The sequence below is a fragment of the Halyomorpha halys genome, unplaced genomic scaffold, assembly GCF_000696795.3.
Source record: "Halyomorpha halys isolate HHAL.00 unplaced genomic scaffold, Hhal_1.1 Scaffold926.1, whole genome shotgun sequence".
In the NCBI taxonomy this organism is placed as follows: domain Eukaryota; kingdom Metazoa; phylum Arthropoda; class Insecta; order Hemiptera; family Pentatomidae; genus Halyomorpha; species Halyomorpha halys.
In genome coordinates, this window is record NW_027107651.1 from 90,206 (window position 1) to 108,689 (window position 18,484).

An 18,484-nucleotide genomic window follows, 5' to 3' on the forward strand; every position below is an offset into this window, starting at 1 on the left:
TCGATGCTCTCTTATATTTTCTATTGTTGTTAGTAGTTGTAAAGACACAGAGCTCCGAATAAAAAATTAATTATTTTTAACGTTTTGAAATAGCCGTCATTTTTTATTCCTCCTACCTATACTTGGCAGACTCATCAATTTTGTCTATTAATTATACCTAGTTTTCAATAAAGTAATAAAAAATTGGGATGGAATAACTGCCTTTTTTCTCCTCTTGGGCTCTTATACTATTAGCAATAAATAGTTTTCTTTTACTATTTTGATACCTTTATTGACCACCACCTGGACTATCTTCCTAAATTAATTAAATTAGATTTATAGAATCAAATGACTTATAAAACAAATATTGTATATTTCTAATTTCAACAAAATATATTCTGAACACTTCCATAAGAATTAGATTACTTGCTATCGAAGATGCAAAACTTTCTACGTTCAATTTTCATGGTTATTTCAATAACTTGTCCTTAGATCGGGAAATTAAAAATATCCTAATCACATTTGCACTTTTATTTGAAAAAATGTTATTGTCTGCTGAGTTTTCACAAAATATTTTTTTTACGCCAGATCGGATTACCGAGATTACACTTTACTTCTGCGACCATTCATTCTCAGTCCGTGTCAAAAATTTCCTTTCCCTGGCCATCTGTTGTGGCGTTTCCCAGGGTTCGGCCCTTGCATAAATCTTATTCAACATATACACTGCCCAGTTAGTCGGAATGAAGCTATATACACAGCTAGCATGAATGCAAGGAGAGAGCAAAAGGAGGAAATGCCAAGAGCTGTACACTATGTTACGACGTTAGGACGGGCAGTGAAGATCCACCAAGACAATTATTGATGGAGCCACTCCATGGCACCAGGAGAAGAGGAAGACCAAAGCTGCGATGGGCTGATGGTGATGCTGCTCATGTAACAAACATGCTGGGGCTTCAGAATTGGCAAAAGGTGCTGGAGGAGACCAGGATTCGACACCAGATTGTAGAGTGACACTAGTAGCAGTATGAATGCAAGGACAGCTACGAACAAGGCCAGTAAAGTATCGCAGCATAACACAGACAAGATCCGAGACATAAACATAAATAAATTCAGTATCATATCATAGACCTATGAAATTATACAAAAACGGATGGTATCCAGAAAAATAACGAAGGGGGCAAAAAGAAAAAAACACGATATATTGAGGAGCTTATATTGACCCATGTACTTGGCAATCTTTTTTTACATTATACCACTTAGGCTCAATTAAATACAATATTAAATTACATCATCCAGTTGGTGATGCAATTATATCTTCAAAATCCTCACGGCCATTGGCAACGTTCGAAGTATTTCATTCGTTAGCGTTTGTCCAGTTGTTAACCTTATCTTATCGATAGATAATAGCCCCAAAAACAATCCTATAAACCTAAGTAACAAAACCAAGGAGTACTATACAACGCATCAGTCTGTTCTATTGATCCAACCATACAGAGGATCACAGCAATCTTCCTGCCGCGAAGATATATCGATAGCGTATCCGTAACATTTTTGGTGAGTGATAAAAATTGTTTCACTGATTTCATTATGACGCTTCTTTAGTTAAATCGGGGGATGGAAAAAGAGTCAAAAACCCTATATCCATTTTCTTATTAAATTAATAATTATTGCCTTAGTTGCAGTGAAAAAAATATCTTCCTTATTAAAGTTCTCTATTTTAAGCAGAGATATCGCCCCATCTTTAGATAATCTACATTACAATTAACACAATCCATAATATACACATAACAATTCAATTAACAAACCACAGTTTGTTAATCTTTGAATTTCACAATTTAATCATATCGCTGTCAGTTTTTTAAATAAACTAATAAAAAAAAAATTTCATATACATAAATAAGGAAAATCTTATAATTATTGTCAATAGAATGGTTTTAGATTCTCCTTATTTATTATTATATATGAAATTTTATTAATTAATTCATTTAAAAACTATATGTTTAAAAATAACTATATATAAGCAATATGATTGTAGTTATTATACCTATGACTAATAAGGACAACAATTTAATTCTGAAATGTGAAGATATATTTATATTAAGCTAATTGTTTAAAATTAAAAAAATGTGGTTGATTAATTGAATTGTTTATGCATAATACGAGTTGTGTTAATTTGTATTGTGGATTACCTCATGATGAGGCGGTAAACCCTAAACGTAAAATGAAGAATTTTAATAAGGAGAAGCTTTTTTCACTACAACTCATTATATTACTGAAAACTCATTCCGTAAAGAACATATAATATTAATAATTATCAATAGATTATTATTGGAATGATAACATGTGATAATATAAAACAATGATAATATAAATGTTAGGTTTATACACCAATATTCTACCCTTAAGAGGTTCAATTTATCATATAAATATTTCTTGATTTTTTCCTTTTCAGAATGTTTTTTTTTCATTAAAAAAATATTTAAACAACAAACCGACGTTTCGGAGCCCCCGCCGTCTTCAGGGTACATCCTATAATAACAATAATATTATTTATCTTCCTGGCTATGTCTAAAATTTATATATCTACTTTGTTAATTTAAAAAAATATATTAGAATGGTATTATTTAATAATATTAAAGCTAATTGATTCCGAGAAATATAATATCGATTTTTATGCAATTAGACTACCTTCAATATTCCTAATTAGTTAAATTAGCTCATCAAACTATAACGTATTCTCGTATCATAAACAATTTTTGACTTAGTATTATCTAAATTTATTCTTACATGTACATTTTTTAAAATATAAATTTCTAAAAATATTACTATAATTTAATTTACATACTTACTCTTATCTTTTCCATACATTGAATGATGCAAAAAATCTAAACATCTATTAAGCAGTTATTAATGAAATGGAAGTCAATTAACTTCAGTCAATAATAACATGTTGACAAATATTCTATAAGCATTGGAAAACAAAAAGTTAAAAATTAATATTCAAAAAATATGTTGTCATGTTAAATTTAATATAGCTAAATAAGATTAAATAATTAAAATTTGGCAAATATAAATTAATTTCTTCTAATTACTTCTACTTCTTTACTTTTAGATTTTTTATTCGTGTCTCTAAATACAATAAACGGTATTAGGAGTATGCATTTGAATTATAATAATAATAATATAAAAAATGTTTAAGTTAGTATAAATATTGATTGTTAACAATATAAGTTAAAATTTAAAGAAATGTTCAGAAGGTGAAGATGATACCCCAAACCTTATCGGTTGAAAGAGTGGCATTTGTACCATATCTTATGTATTTGCGATATAAATATTATATTTATGAAAACAAAAAAGTGAATACTATATAATTGAGATGTCCTTCGGACAGATAAAAGGATACGAGTGGCTACCCGCGTATAAATGAAAACATGTTTAATTAAATAATTTGTTTACTATTCCAAAGTTTGTTGTCATCACAACATATTGACCTCCAAAACGATTCTCCAAGTTTATTCTTATCCCACTATCACTAAGTAGTACTTGAAATTCATAACTTAAATATTAGTAGAAGAGTCCAAGAGGAGAAAAAAGTCAGTCAATTTCAGCCCAATTTTAGATTACTTTAATGAAAACTACGAATAGTTACTTGTCCAAATAGATGAGTCTGCCAAGTATATTTAGGGGAATACTATATGGCAGCTTTATCAAAATGTTAAAAAAAATAATTATTTTTCATTCGGAGCTCCATGTTTTTGAAACTACCTACAAGATTAATCTAATAGAGTAGAGTAAATTTGCTAAAATATGTCTATACTATCTATAAAAAATGTTATAGTTTAACAAATTAAAGAGTATTAAATTATTAGTTGAATTATTAAAATTTATTTATTTGGTAGAGTATATTTTAAAAACATACTACTTGAACGAATTAATATATTCATAATCTTATTCTTGAGAATGGTAAATATTGTTAAAAATAAATAAAATTTTATCCATAAAAATAATAAATAAATAATTTAATTTCTATCCATTTTAGTCTCAACATATTTTAGTTTTTTTTTAAAGTCCAACGTTTCGGCCAATTCGGCCATTCTCAGGAACAATCTTAATATAATTTTAGAACTAAATCATTTAAGAACAATTTCATGGAGGCTATTCTGCCCAGGACAATCCAACAAATTACCCAAATTAGTCAATTTTCACATTAAATTAAAGATCAAAATTATTTATCACGGTCACCTTCTTTGTTAAAAATTTATAACATCACAACCTTTGTTGTTATTGTTAGTGAGTTATGGTACTCATTTGGCACATAGTTTAATACTGTTTATTTTGTTATAATATAGTTTTTCTCTAGGATACCGCTTTGATGTTATAGGCCAATAACAAAAAAAAATCTCATTGATTATCTAATTAAAGGAATTAGCTAATTATTAAGACGTTTAGGACATCCAGAAATGCCATTATATGCTTAGTTTGGAAGAAACTAATCTTTAAAATCATTTGTAGATGTATCTTTTATGAGCTTTGGTGCTTCTGTGTTATAACGTTTTGTCTAAATTACTCGTTTCCTTTTTTCTGAAATTTTAAATATAAATATGTGAATAGAAGATACATTTAAAAAAAATCGTGTTAAGATTAGTTGCATTTGACGGATATCTAGAATAATTCATCATAATAATATTTTATTATTTAAATTTAAAACTGAAAAAAAAATACATTGCTTATGTTCTTTGTGGTTAATATGGTGCTAACACGACTTAAGAGTAAGTTACCATCGTTCGCCATTATATTATTTAATATAATAGTTTTGAATGTATTTTCTTTTCACCATCTTCTTTATAATAAATTTGTTCATTACAACAGTGTTGTATTAAGTAAACAGAAAATATCTAAATCAGGATGACATGACACGATTGGTCATTTGAGGTACTCAGCAGAAGGGCTCCACAATACGTGCTCACACAGGTTAGGTAGCTGAGTCAAACGGGTGCTAGCCGTAAGTCCTTAAAGGGTGGAAACTTCGCCCTGCTGGGTGCTAGTCTGCAATCGTGAAGGGGAATGCAAGTCCTGACTGGATACTAGCCGCAGGTTCTTGCAGGGATGAAACTTCGCATTAAAAATAAATCAAGGGAAAATTTTTCTAATAGAACCTTTGAAGTTCAATAAGGAAGTTCAGCTATATTACGGGACTAAGCGACCACCGCTATAACCCGGTCAGACTACCTTTGTCCAGTTATACTGAGCGTCAAATAGAAGCAGTAGTTCTAGTAAAGATCTTGCAAACATCAAACATAAGTAAGTAAATGTAACATGTTGTACCGGTGGAAGAGCCCCTTCCTGTTCCATAAATCCGCTGTTATTAGTCACTATTGTTTAAACCGCCTCTTATAATGCTACTAGGCAACCCAAGGGAAAATCTCAACCGAATGCGTACTTCCTTATTATATTAATATGTTTTTATCTGTTTATTTTGTTTAGTTTTTCTAGGAGAGTTGAAAAAAAAAAAAAGTAACATGTTCTATTTTTCTTCCGATCCAAAACGTTAGAAGAGATATTCTATTAATGTAAAATTAATAAACTAAAAATACAGAAATATCATAAATTGGTGCCTTTGAATAAAAAAAAAAACTTAATAGTTAAAATTTAATGTGTATAAGTAGACGATAACAAAAGGAAGAAAAACAGCATAATATATGAGAAACAACACTTACTATGAATTATAAGAAAACAATTAGCAAACCAACTATTTTTTTATCTGGAATAAAGTTTTAAACATTATTAATCCAGATATTTGTTTTTGAAAGATACTATTTAATCTTTAAAGATATTGAATTGATCTAATGAAATACATTGTAGTTATTATGCCAAGTTATAAAAGTATAAAGAATGTTTTTAATGAACAATGCTGATATTATTTCAGGTTAGCATCATGATGAAGGTGGTCTTTATAGCTCTATTCTGCTCAGTTTTTCATAATGTCTCTGGGGCGAATATACTTGGCGTGTTTCCTTTCCCAACATTCAGCCATACCAACGCCTACATTCCGATTCTAAAAGAATTAGCCAGAAGAGGGCATAATGTCACCATGGTCAGCCCTTATCCTCTGAAGGAACCGATTCCTAATTACAAAGACGTTGTACTTGATAATACAATAGGTCAAGTCACTGGTAAGTGCTACTTTAACTGTAATATTAAATTAAAATAAGAAACCTACACATATAATAGTTATATAACTAACAGAAGTATAATTTAAATTCACTTATTACATAACAAGCCCTTAAATGAAGATATTTTGGGTACATTAAGGTATAAACAAAGTTTGCCTTTTTAACCTAAGTGATTACCAATTAATAAATTAAAGATTAAATTATCAGTTAATATATTCACCCTTCATATATTTTCACTTCTAATAATAAAGTTCCTTTGCATTAAACTTTAGATAATAAGTATTCTTTTTTTATATAATAAAATTTCTCAACAGATGCACCTCTATAATAGAACTCTCTTGCCAGAAAATTTATTAAGGTTCCAGTCAAAAAGGTACAAATTTAATGTATTTTAACCCCTCTATTATGGAACTCTTCCAGTCTGGATGAGAACACCAATTTTATTCTCCTTCACTCTTCTATAACAGATAAAATTCATAAAATATAACTGTGCAAAATCACAAATCCAGAATTGATTGATTGATCCTGAATATTAGCTATAGTGTAACTAGCATTCTGTGTATGCTTGCAGCTTATTGGTGTGTATATATCATTCAGTCTATTTAAAGACAATATTTAAACCCCTCTATCACAATTTGAGGTTTTACGTTTCAAGATACATATCTAAAATACAAGATAAGTATAATCCTAAAATTGAATAAAAAATATTTCTGTGGGCTATCCTAAGTTTTTCATGAGACTAGAACACCAAGTTTCTATTAATTTTACAATAATCAAAGGATGATCCTCGAAATTTGATTTACTGTCCACAAATTGTCAAATTGCCACAAATGTATTTGTTCTGAAAAATGATGGTTGAGATGAAATGTCTGTAGAGAAATGTAATTTTTTTTATATAATAGTGTAATATCCTATTGTTGGTTTTTTCAAACTTCTGAAGATTTCATATTTATGTTGTTTTTTTATTGAGCTCTTCTTAACGGACACCTTTGTCTTCCATGATTTTACATTAATACTTTTTTTTTTACAATACATTAGTTTTAGTCAAGTTACTCCTTAACATTATTACTGTTTTTTCCCCATTATATTATTACTGTATTTTCAAAATGTAGTAACAGATTTATTCACAAAGAAAAAACTTTTGTAATGATCAAGTATCTATGAAAGAAAATTCAATGAAAAAACAACAAATTATCAAATTAAAAATTAAAAATTAACTTCAATTTTTTTCTCATTAAATTACAAAATTTTAAGAATTGTACAAAATGTGCCCAAATTAGGACAATTGATTTATCTAATAGTTAATATTTGCCAAATATTGCATATTTGTAATCAATGAATTTCATTTTCAGGTATGCCAGGAATTCAAAACCTCAGACAATTTAGTACTCTTATGAAGATTACAGGTCTTTGGCCAATGTGCAATATTTTTCTGGATATTGCATTTAAAATGGAGAAGTTTCAACAATTTCTAAACGACACAGATTCAAAATTCGATTTGTTAATAATAGAACCATTTTTTTGTCAACAACCATTAATGGCATTAGCTCAAAAGTATAGGGCATCAGTTGTAGCAATAGTGACCATATACATCAGTCCTGGAATTTCAGCAGCTTCTGGAACTCCATTCCCAATGGCATATGTTCCTAATATGAATTCAGCACTCACAGATCACATGAGTTTTTGGGAAAGAGTGGAGAATACTTTTTTTAGTTTTATAGAACTTCTTGTCGATGAAATATACGGCACTTGGACTATGGTGAGTGTTTATGACTGAAATAAAATCATTAATTAATATATTAAATGTTGACTTTAATTTTGTCACAATTATATTGCAGGACAAATTTATCAAGGAAAATTTTAAAAATTATCCAGGGTTTGAAAATCTACCATCAGTGTCCAAGATGCAGAATAATATTTCATTATTCTTAGTGGATAATCACTTTTCCTTGAGCTATCCACGCCCGTATCTTCCTAATGTTATTGAGTTTGCTGGCCTTTCTGTAAACACTGGAGGAAAACTTCCTGCAGTAAGTAAAGAAGATTTTTAATCACTAAAAAACAAATGATGTTAATTTTAGGACAAATGGAATCATAGGTGTTTATTGAATTATCCTTATGTAAAAAACAGAAAAATGTATATTCTTTATTTTTACTGAGAAATCTAAGTTGCTCATTGATTTTAATGATGAATGGTATTAAAATATAACAAAATATCCTACAGTTATGATGCTAAAAATGACTATAATACTGCTCCTTGTTTATAGTTAAATTAATATATTATTATTTATTTTCTCAGGATTTGGATAAATTTATGAATGAATCGAAAGATGGAGTAATTTTCTTTACATGGGGTTCTCACTATAAAATGACTAACATGGAGCCAGAACTATTGAAAAGTCTTATGTCTGTATTTGGGAAACTAAAGCAAAGGGTTTTGATGAAGTGGGAAAATGAAACACTACCAGGAAAGCCTGACAACGTCAAAATCGCCAAATGGTTTCCTCAGGCCAGCGTGCTTAGTAAGTACAAATTATAAATAAAAATTAACAATAATAAATAATAAATAGCAGATCTATTCTTGATGAAAATACTATATTAGTTATTATAGTTAGCAATATTAGTTATTACTTCATGCTCACAAAAAAAAAAAAAGTAATAAAAAAGAAATGCTTATTTTAATACATACATAATTAGAAATGGGTATGATTGCATCCAAATGTACCAATCCAGACAAAAAACTATGTTAGGATGACTGTTAAACAAAACAAAACAAAAAAGTCATGTACATTAAACAATTTGTTGTAGAAAATAAGTTTATTATTTTGGTTTATAATTAAAACGGTAGATGGCGACACTATGATACTGCTGCGAACAAAGCAACATTAATGCTGCTTTATTTTAGAAGTCTGTCATGGTTCATGAAAACACACTCTCGTTGTCTTTATTTATAAAGCCCCTCCCAAATTCCACAACACAATTGCTGAAGCTCTAATGTGGAGGAACAATGAATGTATTTAACTTTTTCCACCGCAACACTGAAATCATTCATTTTTATTCATAAAAGTTTTTAAATGTGAATAAATAATTTTAACACTGCGGCCAATATAGTTTATTGTGAACCAATAACATTACGAAAATGTTGCGATAATACCCCAATATTGTGGTGAGCTTATTAAAGCTTGAAGATTCCAGGAATCTAATTAAGCTTAAGGGATTGATCAGCTCATATGCTTGGAATCCACCACATGATCCTCCCCAAGTAGCGCGAACCTCAAACCCACTAAAATGTAAAGTTCTAACTGATGAATGATTCCTTCATTTCAGGTCATCCAAACATACGTCTATTTATCACCCATGGAGGGATACATGGAACTATTGAGGCTTTGTTCAACGCTGTACCAATTTTAGGAACTCCTTTGTTTGGAGATCAATATTACAATTTAAAAATGGTTGAAAGTTCAGGAATGGGCCTTAACATTGATATAGATACAGTTACAGAGAAGGAACTAACAGAAGTCATGGATAAACTACTTCATGATCCAAAGTGAGTTTTATTGGTTTGGATATTATTGATGTTAAACATGAAAAATTTACATTAAATTGAATCACTCATTTAATTTTTGGCCACATACTGGCTGACTCCAATTCAAGCATTATGCTTTACTAGTAATATATATAGTCAGTAGCACACTGTCCCATTTTTTAATTTCATTTACCAACATATGGAATATATAGTAAGGGCTAGTATTGCTATCATACGGGATTTATAATTTGTGTTTTCAAATGAAATACAAATCCTCAGAGTTCAAATAACTAAGTCTCCCAAATGTGCTTTTGAATAACTTATTTCGAAAATGAAAAGCCATATGAAACTGAAATAACACATTTAGAGAATTGTATGCCTTGGATGTTACCGAAATTCTTTTGTTAAAACTGACCTACCAGAAGTGGCATTTCATAGAATTGATTTCACACTCTCTTTAGGAATTTCTCCAAAACAACTATAACAATATTAATTAAACTTAGTAAATCAATGTACAATTAAGTGGTCTTTAACATTAGATAGATTTTATCCAAATTGAAATAGTCTCTTCTTCTTATCTTCCTCTCATGCCATTACTAAGCATCGAGCTTCCCTCCACCAGAGCCACTCCACTTGGTCCCTACTTAACCACTTCATTTGGCCCAGGAATTTGCCTCATTTACCTCAGATCTTTTGAACATATTTTTGATATGATACTTAAGACATCCACGTGGTCCCTTCTGTGATGGCCAAGAGCCATGCCTAAACCATTTGAGCTGTCTGCCATCTTTCCAGAGTGGTTTTGAGTTCAAGAACTTCCAGCCACTCTCCTATAGTCTCATTTCTTATGTGGTCCCTCCTTGTTTTCCAAATAGATCTACATACAAACCTCATTTCTTCTGCTGTCATGTATCTGGTATGCTGGTCCAACATAGTCTAGCTTTCTCCGCTGTAGGTGGGAGTGGGTATGTAAACAGACTTAGTCTTCTTATCTACCTCGCAGTGACCGATTATACTGTTCAGTAATCTGTTAATAGACTTGATTTGTGTTAGACATTCTGTTTGAGATTTAAGTATCATGCTTTAGTTACTCATTAGTCTCCAAGTACGTCAATTCATTCACTACATCAATTACCTCACAGTGCAGATCAGTTGGACTTCTTGTAGTTCTTCTTGTGCCATAAACAGCACATTACTCTTGGAGGTGTTAATTTTGATCCCTTTCTTGAGCAACTCCTCTTACCACTCCACCAGAGCTTGTAATTTTGTCTTAGAATCGGCTATTGGGACTATGTCATCCATTCATAAAATACTCTGCATTCATGGTCCAGGCAGTTTGATGTTTATGAGGAGGTAATAGCAAACATAAACTTTGTTGCTGCCTAGAATACAGCAGTTCAACAAAACATAAAATATGAATGTAATAGGGAAAGATCTCTCTCAACATTTCTCCTTCAGTTATTCACAAAATTCTTTATTTTGTAATTATTATATTTATTATTATCAAAAACGAGAAGTGTTAGTTTTTTTTTCAAATAAACAAAATTAAAGGTACTTCAGAGGAAGATTTTTTTAAACAATTGGCATTTAAGCCCTGTTATTTCAATGAGTATTAAACCTGTACACTAATAAAGATCACCTATTTTATAATTAATTCACCGACTTTTATCAAAATCATTTGATCCGTTCTGGGGAAAATCAATTCTTTAAAGTGGAACTTTCAATTTTGAAATATTGCATCATCACAATAATTTTGCTTATTACATATTCCACATATTGGTAAATGAAAGTAAAAAAAAATATTATGAGCAATAAATATTTCTGGAAGTATGAGTATATTTTAGTTAATTTTTTCTTTTTCTCAGATACAAGGAAAATGCCCTGAAGAAAAGTAAGATATTCAAAGATAGGCCCCTGAACACAATGGACAATACGATGTTCTGGATTGAATACGTTCTCAGGCACAACGGAGCACATCATTTGCGGCCTGCAGCTCTGGACCTGGCGTGGTATCAGAATTGGCTGATTGATGTTATCGCACTGTTTGCGGCAATAATAATTGCACTTGGAGCCATCTTTATATACAGTCTGAAGTGTTTATGCAATTTATTCAAAAAGAAGAAAAAATCAAATGAAAATAAAAGTAAAAAGGACTAAGAGAAAAATATTAGATTTAGCATAAACGTTAATTTATTAGTTATCAAACTAAATTTGTAAGTAATATACATTGTATTAAGTAAAAGAAATAATAATGTAAAAGAATAATAACATTTTTTATTTTTGTTTAAAAAGATTTTTACTTTCACTTACCTATATATGAAATATACAATAATAGGAAGTATTGCGACCAAGAAAATTTTTAAATCTGGGTTTTTAATGAAAATACAAAAGGTTACCAATCAAGAGTAACTATTTAATAAAAACTGGGTGTGCTCCAGGAGTCTCCGAACCTCTGGGTCAAACCATGGTAGATATAAGAAAATAAATAATTATCTGTGACAGTCAGACTCGAACTTTGACCCAGCAGATAGAAGTACCTTACTCACTGAGCTACCCTACTTCATCTAGAATTGAATAAAGTTTTGAATATGTCTATTCTACATTAATAAAGAATTTCATACTTTTAATTAATTCAGGGTTATTTATCAAATAACTGATCCTTGACCACACCACTTCACCGAATCATTGTTTTATGGTATTCATTCAATGCATAATTTAATGTTCTGAAATTTGTTTTATTATAACTTTGTCAATAAGATCTTATGTTTAGGACTTATAGGCGAAAAAAGAAAAAAAAAAAACTATTGGAGTACTATACCTCAGTTTTGGCAAAATTTGAAAAAATAAATTTCGTTTTTTATTTTATGGTTCACTTTTATCAAATAAATTATCTAATTAGTAATAGTTTTGGAATCACTGGAAATTTCCGTATCAGTATGATAAAAACTAATTTTTAAAATGATTTGCAAACTTATGTTCTGTGGGGTGGATTTCTTGCATAGAGCTTCTGTACTGCTTCTGTCCAAACAGTTCAGCCTGAGAGGCGAACTGACTTTCACATAGTGCCATCGGCGAATAGATTGCCAGCTCATCATTCCAACATGCTCATATCCTCGATTAAGTGTGAAGGAATATTTATTTGAAATTTCATGAAGAAACATTCAGTTTCATTGTGCCAGTTAACATGTTTTAATTGGCCGTTAGCAAAGTGTGACCTTCGAACATTCGAGAACAGCCGGTAAAATTTCTATTAATGATTCATAATTGGATCTTGTTAAAAAATTCATGTGGTCGAAGTCTTTCTACATTTAAAATGGAATAAAAAATTACATTAAATATATTATAAAATGTAATAACGATGTAATAAAAATAGCGCTGGTTATTTGATTGAAAATTAAAACTGTGAAATAATTATTAAACAATCAGTTCCGATACATTATTTTTAGTTTTAATAAGTTGATAGCAAATTTTAGCTAGTTGAGTTGTATTTGAATTTTTGAAATTGATTTCAATGACGAAACTAAATCGGAGATCCCATTAACTAAATGTCTACATACAAAAAACATTTTGGTATACTTAAAAATTAACATTGAGTTGTCTATAAAACCATGGTCCTACGAAAAGGTTAAATACTGGTGCGTGAATAGAAAAACTTTTTTAAATTAAATCTGGTTTAGATGAATTATCATTGCACTGATATCTAGAAGGATTAATCGTGATAATACTTTTAATTAATATTTAAAATTGAATAAAAAAATCATTGTTTATATAAGGTATGGTTAATGTAATGCATCAGTGACTTGTGAGCAAGCTACAAACATTCCCTTTTTTTTAATTATTATTGAAATGGTTTAGAATGAATTTTTATGGCTTCTTTTAACTATCTTCTTTTTAATAAATTCGTCTATCACATTATCGTTAGTTGTACTTAATTTTAAGTAACCAACAAAATGTCTGAATCAGGATAACACGTAGTAATAATTCCAGCAGGTGGATGTGAAGCTGAGATTGAGAGATGTCTGAATGATAGAAACTATTTCACATTTCAAGGACATCCTCCTACCATTGACCTCAGCTATCAGTAGGATGTAAAATAACCGACCAATATCGAAGACCAACAATTTAAAATAATCTTATTGGGTCTATCATTGAATAATGTCATTGCAAGATATTACGAAAGTTGGTTGATAAAGTTTACAAAGGAGTCAGAAAATATCTCTAACAAAACAAAGTAATAGATTGTGAAGGAAGATTGATAATACTCGAAAAAAACTGTTGTAGTAATAAAATAAAACAAGAGAGGAAAAAATTATGTTGTAAACAAAATTTTAGGGATAAGCATAATGAAACTTAGGGCCAGAGCAGAAAACTGATTAGTGTTGGCCGACTCAATTCTAGACACGGTGAGGCTGTGCCCTAAATTGGTGAAGCGTAACGCAACCGGATCACAGCATGATTACTTAGACGTATTAAGAATAAATCGAGCATAAGAAATATAGTTGAGGGTTCAAAGTGAACATATGAAATCCTATAAGGACAATCAACTACATTAAGCGACTAAGCGACCATCGCCGTCGTCCGATCTCGCTACCCTTGTTCAGTTAGCCTCAGAAGAAGTAGATGCAGTAGCTTTAGTGGAGACCTCTCAAAAATCATACATTAAGGTCCGAGTAAAAGTAAGGAACGAAAATAAAATGTTCCATTTTTCTTCCGATCCAACTGTCGGCATTGGGGAAAGAATGAATTGGTAAGAAAGGAATACCATAAACGTTTTGTAGGTTCGTAGAGGTATTACTACTACTGTAGTTTTTAAATGACATCACGGTCACTATGGAAATTTATGACGATGTTATAGCTGGAGTAAAATAAATAGGTCAACTATTCAACACGTCTGGTTGACACTATCATAATTTTTTTTGTTTACGACTCTTTCTAGGGTAGGACTAGGAACTTTCCCCTATTTGCAACTGCCGAATGTTAAAAGTTATGCTCATCAACTAGCTATTATATTATATTACAGCGTCACGTTCCCTATAATATATAACATAGAAAAGTTTCACAATCTTGGTTCTATCTAATCGTCATGAGCCCTATAATATACACATAGGAAACTGTCACAATCTTTGCTATATTTAATCCAAATTCGTGCAAGTCTCTCTATTAATACTCTCTTATAGTTCTATCCTAGCCCTACTCTTCTCTAAATATATATAAAAGAAACACTATGTCGATGTCAAGCATCAGTTAGTCATTATTCAAGAGAGTAGGTTGGGAGTAGTCGTAGGACACTCAAGGAAGGAAGTTGTATATAGTTGCCTGCAGATAGTAACAGTACATGATATGCAATTGATGACATAATTACTAGTTTGGCTGGTTAAAGCATGAGTCCACCTCTATTGATCATAACATTTGTTCTTCTTACGTCGTTATAGTTCTACAGTCTACGACTTTAGAAAATTAACTTCTTTTCCCAAATGATACACTTAATTGATTCAATAGGAAGTGAGGAATTTCAATCTAAAATGGAAGAAAATTGGAATCTGGTATACCTTGAGTCGGTAGGACTACGCCAACGGCCTTAATAAGTAGGTTGATGTATCCTATTTTAAATCTTTAACCTAAACCTGTCCAATGTTCCCTGTCCACTTAATTGATTTTCTTAAACACCATTTGAGCAGTCACAGCCTTTTTACAACCATAGACTAAAATTCTAAAAGTTTCCACACCTAAATATTCACAATTAATTCACAATTTTACAAAGCCTGTTCAAACATTTCCTAAACTGGTTTAAATAAAAAATTTAAATCAAATACTCCATAAGGAGTAATGTTGAGAAATATTTGACAGAATCATTATTCATTGTAGGAAACGCATATATTCTGTTCTCAGAAAAGTGAACCGATGAAAAAATTTACTTTACACAATTAGATAATGTCCATATTTCAAACGGACATAAATTTCATGGAAAATATTCTTTTCTTAACGTATTTCTCAATGATTTCCTAGACACCTTGAACTTTTTTTATTTATCAATTGCACGAGGAAAATAATTTGGTTCCCGCAATTACTCATTGTTATGTTTTTCAATGCAAAATAATGTTGGTTCTCTTTAATTATTTTTACTGTAAATTGTATCGTATTGAAATGAATAATACCTCAGTGTACGATCCAACTTTTTTCTTAAAACTATTAAACGTAAATACAAAATTGTGAGTCCTTCTTAGGAGTTGGAGTGGACTCAATACCTATTTTTGGCGGCTATTCTCTTTTTAAAGTAAACAGTTCAATTGCAAGCGAACTTTAAATTTTAAAATAACCTGTATAAGTTACCAGATCCAAGGCAATAGTGTACGTACATTTTTACTTTGTGAGAATTTTATAAGTTTTTTTTATTCATGTATTCCAAAAACTCTTGCTCGAGGTTTTTAGTACACCACTTTACATTAGTAATAATAACGAATTTTGCAAATGTTCTTGAAATCTTTGAAACATCAGATTTTTTTACTCAACCTCGTCAATTTGAGGGTTAGTATTCGAGGATTAATTTCCTCAATCTTCTTGCTGGATTGCTGGCAATATTGCACAATCTTCCAGTGTATTATATATGTAATAATAATGATATTGCATATTATATAATAATAATATATATTAGGTATATGCATGTATATGTAACATACATACATATAAACGTGTATAATATTTCCATATATGTAAGTGCTCGAAGAAGAATGCTTAACATGAACTGGTAATGCTGTAAGGGTTTTTTACAATCATACAGAACATAATGAAATATTTGTAAGTGCTGTCTTTCCGCCACCCTGACATATCTGTTCCTTATACGAAACCTTCTTATTATAATAAATAATTCACTTAATCCATGTTGAATATGAACTTTATCAGTTTTTAATTTGTAGTTTTATTTTGTTTCATGCCGTTTTTCAATTTCAGGCGCTTTTAAATATTTCTCGATTAAACTATCTTAAAGTTTCCTCTTTCCGTTTTAAGCTAATATTTCAAAAGTGATATATATATCTCCGGGGGTCTTAGCGGGGCGGGTCCGGCGGGGAAGTATTAAATTAGAATTAGTTAAAGAGGTCTTTTTGTTGTTTGTTGTTAATTTCGATTCCAAATGTCACTTCCATCAGCCATCACTGAAACCCAGATTTTTGTGCTACTGCATATTTTGTTTGCATGAATTTTTTCTGAATAAATATATATGAAAATTATTTTTCTCAGGTACAAATGACACAAATTAATTTTGCATATTTGAACAATTACAATATGTAAAAAAAAAAATATGTTTAAAAATCAAAATACAACATTAAAGATGAAATTAGATTCAAATATTGCATGTGAACTAGACGCAACAAGATCCATTATATAGAAAAAGTTCATGAAATAATGAATATTCAAGAAATAAAATCTACAAAAATTTAAATCTTATGTTCATATCCAAAAAGTTTAGAATATTTTGCCAATTTTTTTTTCAATCTGTAACGCTTAGAGAATGCTTATGCTGTCTATAATAATTTTTTAAAGAGTATATGAACTTTTTATTTTAAAATAAATGCATAATACACATTTTAACCTTAATAACGGACAAAGTTAACGATTAGTTCGCACTGACAATAGCATATCAAATTTTAATTACTATTAGCTTTTGTAAGGACATTAACCAAAATTTAATCCGTCATAACTGCATCTGTTTTCATATGTAACAAGTGTGAAGATCGAGTCGAGTATCTCTTGCACTTGGGGGTTAATTTGTTTTAAGGGGAGTGTAGTGGTGGAAGTAAACTGGAGTAATGAGGAATATTGTATAATTGTTCAAGAGAGAATAATCAGAGTTTTTCTTATTCCACAACTTGGACTGAGTTTCGGAAGGAGACGACGTTTGTTGTTCTCGATGCACGTACAGGATTCTTTTTTTCATTGACGTAGGCATTTGATTGCTAGTCTCAATCTCCCAGAGATTGCTTTGGACTATGCCAGATTGCTGCCAAATGTGGATCAGTTTTTATAAAAATGTTATCATGTAACTTTAGAATACATGGTGCAATACAAAGCATACACGGAACTGAAATCCTAAATTAAGTTTGAAATATAAATCAAACATTTTCAATAAGATTAAGCCCAAAAATATTATAAAGAACATTAAGTATACATTGTTTAATATAAAATTATATAGTAATAACAAAATCCTATTTCTATCACTCCTATTTGTATATATTTAATATTTTTTTAACGTTTCGGCATATTCTATTGGCTATTTTCAATGTAGACGTTAGTTTTAATTTAATCGTCAACTAGTGAAACTTATTTATAATTAGAGAGTATAAAATTAAAAGCTTCGAAAATTTTACCGTAACACAAATAATTCTTGTAGAACAATGTTAATTTGTTTTTATCAACATTTTTCTCACAAAAGAGGAGAAAAATATTTTATTTTTATTTTCTTTACTATCACTTTTTCAATACAGTAATGGATTAGTTACTGGGGTTTTTGTGATTAAAGGGATTTTACGTTTTGAATTAGTTTAAATGATTATTTTTCTTTGAATTAGGTTATCTCTACTTGGAGAACTATAAATATTTAGATGAACTTTTTATACAAAATTATAAATTTGAAAAAATGTATTCATTAAATAATAATTTGAGATATAATTACTTTATTAATCAAGAAATAAATTATCTCGTTTACAAAAATTACAAATAAATGTCAAGAATTTATTCAGCTAATTCAACGATTTATTTCTCAAATATTATTTCTCCCGTTATAGCTCCGATTCGTCATTGTTTATAAAAA

The 18,484-nt window shown here is 29.9% G+C and overlaps 1 protein-coding gene across 1 annotated transcript; it reads left to right on the forward strand.

Annotated features, from left to right (window-relative positions):
* Window positions 1–1,382: 1,382 nt before the first annotated feature.
* Window positions 1,383–12,444, forward strand: LOC106687193 (UDP-glycosyltransferase UGT5-like). Its single transcript, XM_014430930.3, has 7 exons — window positions 1,383–1,533; window positions 5,906–6,152; window positions 7,505–7,911; window positions 7,991–8,182; window positions 8,452–8,674; window positions 9,480–9,699; window positions 11,544–12,444. Exons 2-7 carry the CDS (start codon window positions 5,915–5,917, stop codon window positions 11,833–11,835), a joined length of 1,572 nt encoding a protein of 523 aa, XP_014286416.1. The 5' UTR covers window positions 1,383–1,533; window positions 5,906–5,914; the 3' UTR covers window positions 11,836–12,444.
* The last annotated feature ends 6,040 nt before the right edge of the window (window positions 12,445–18,484 follow it).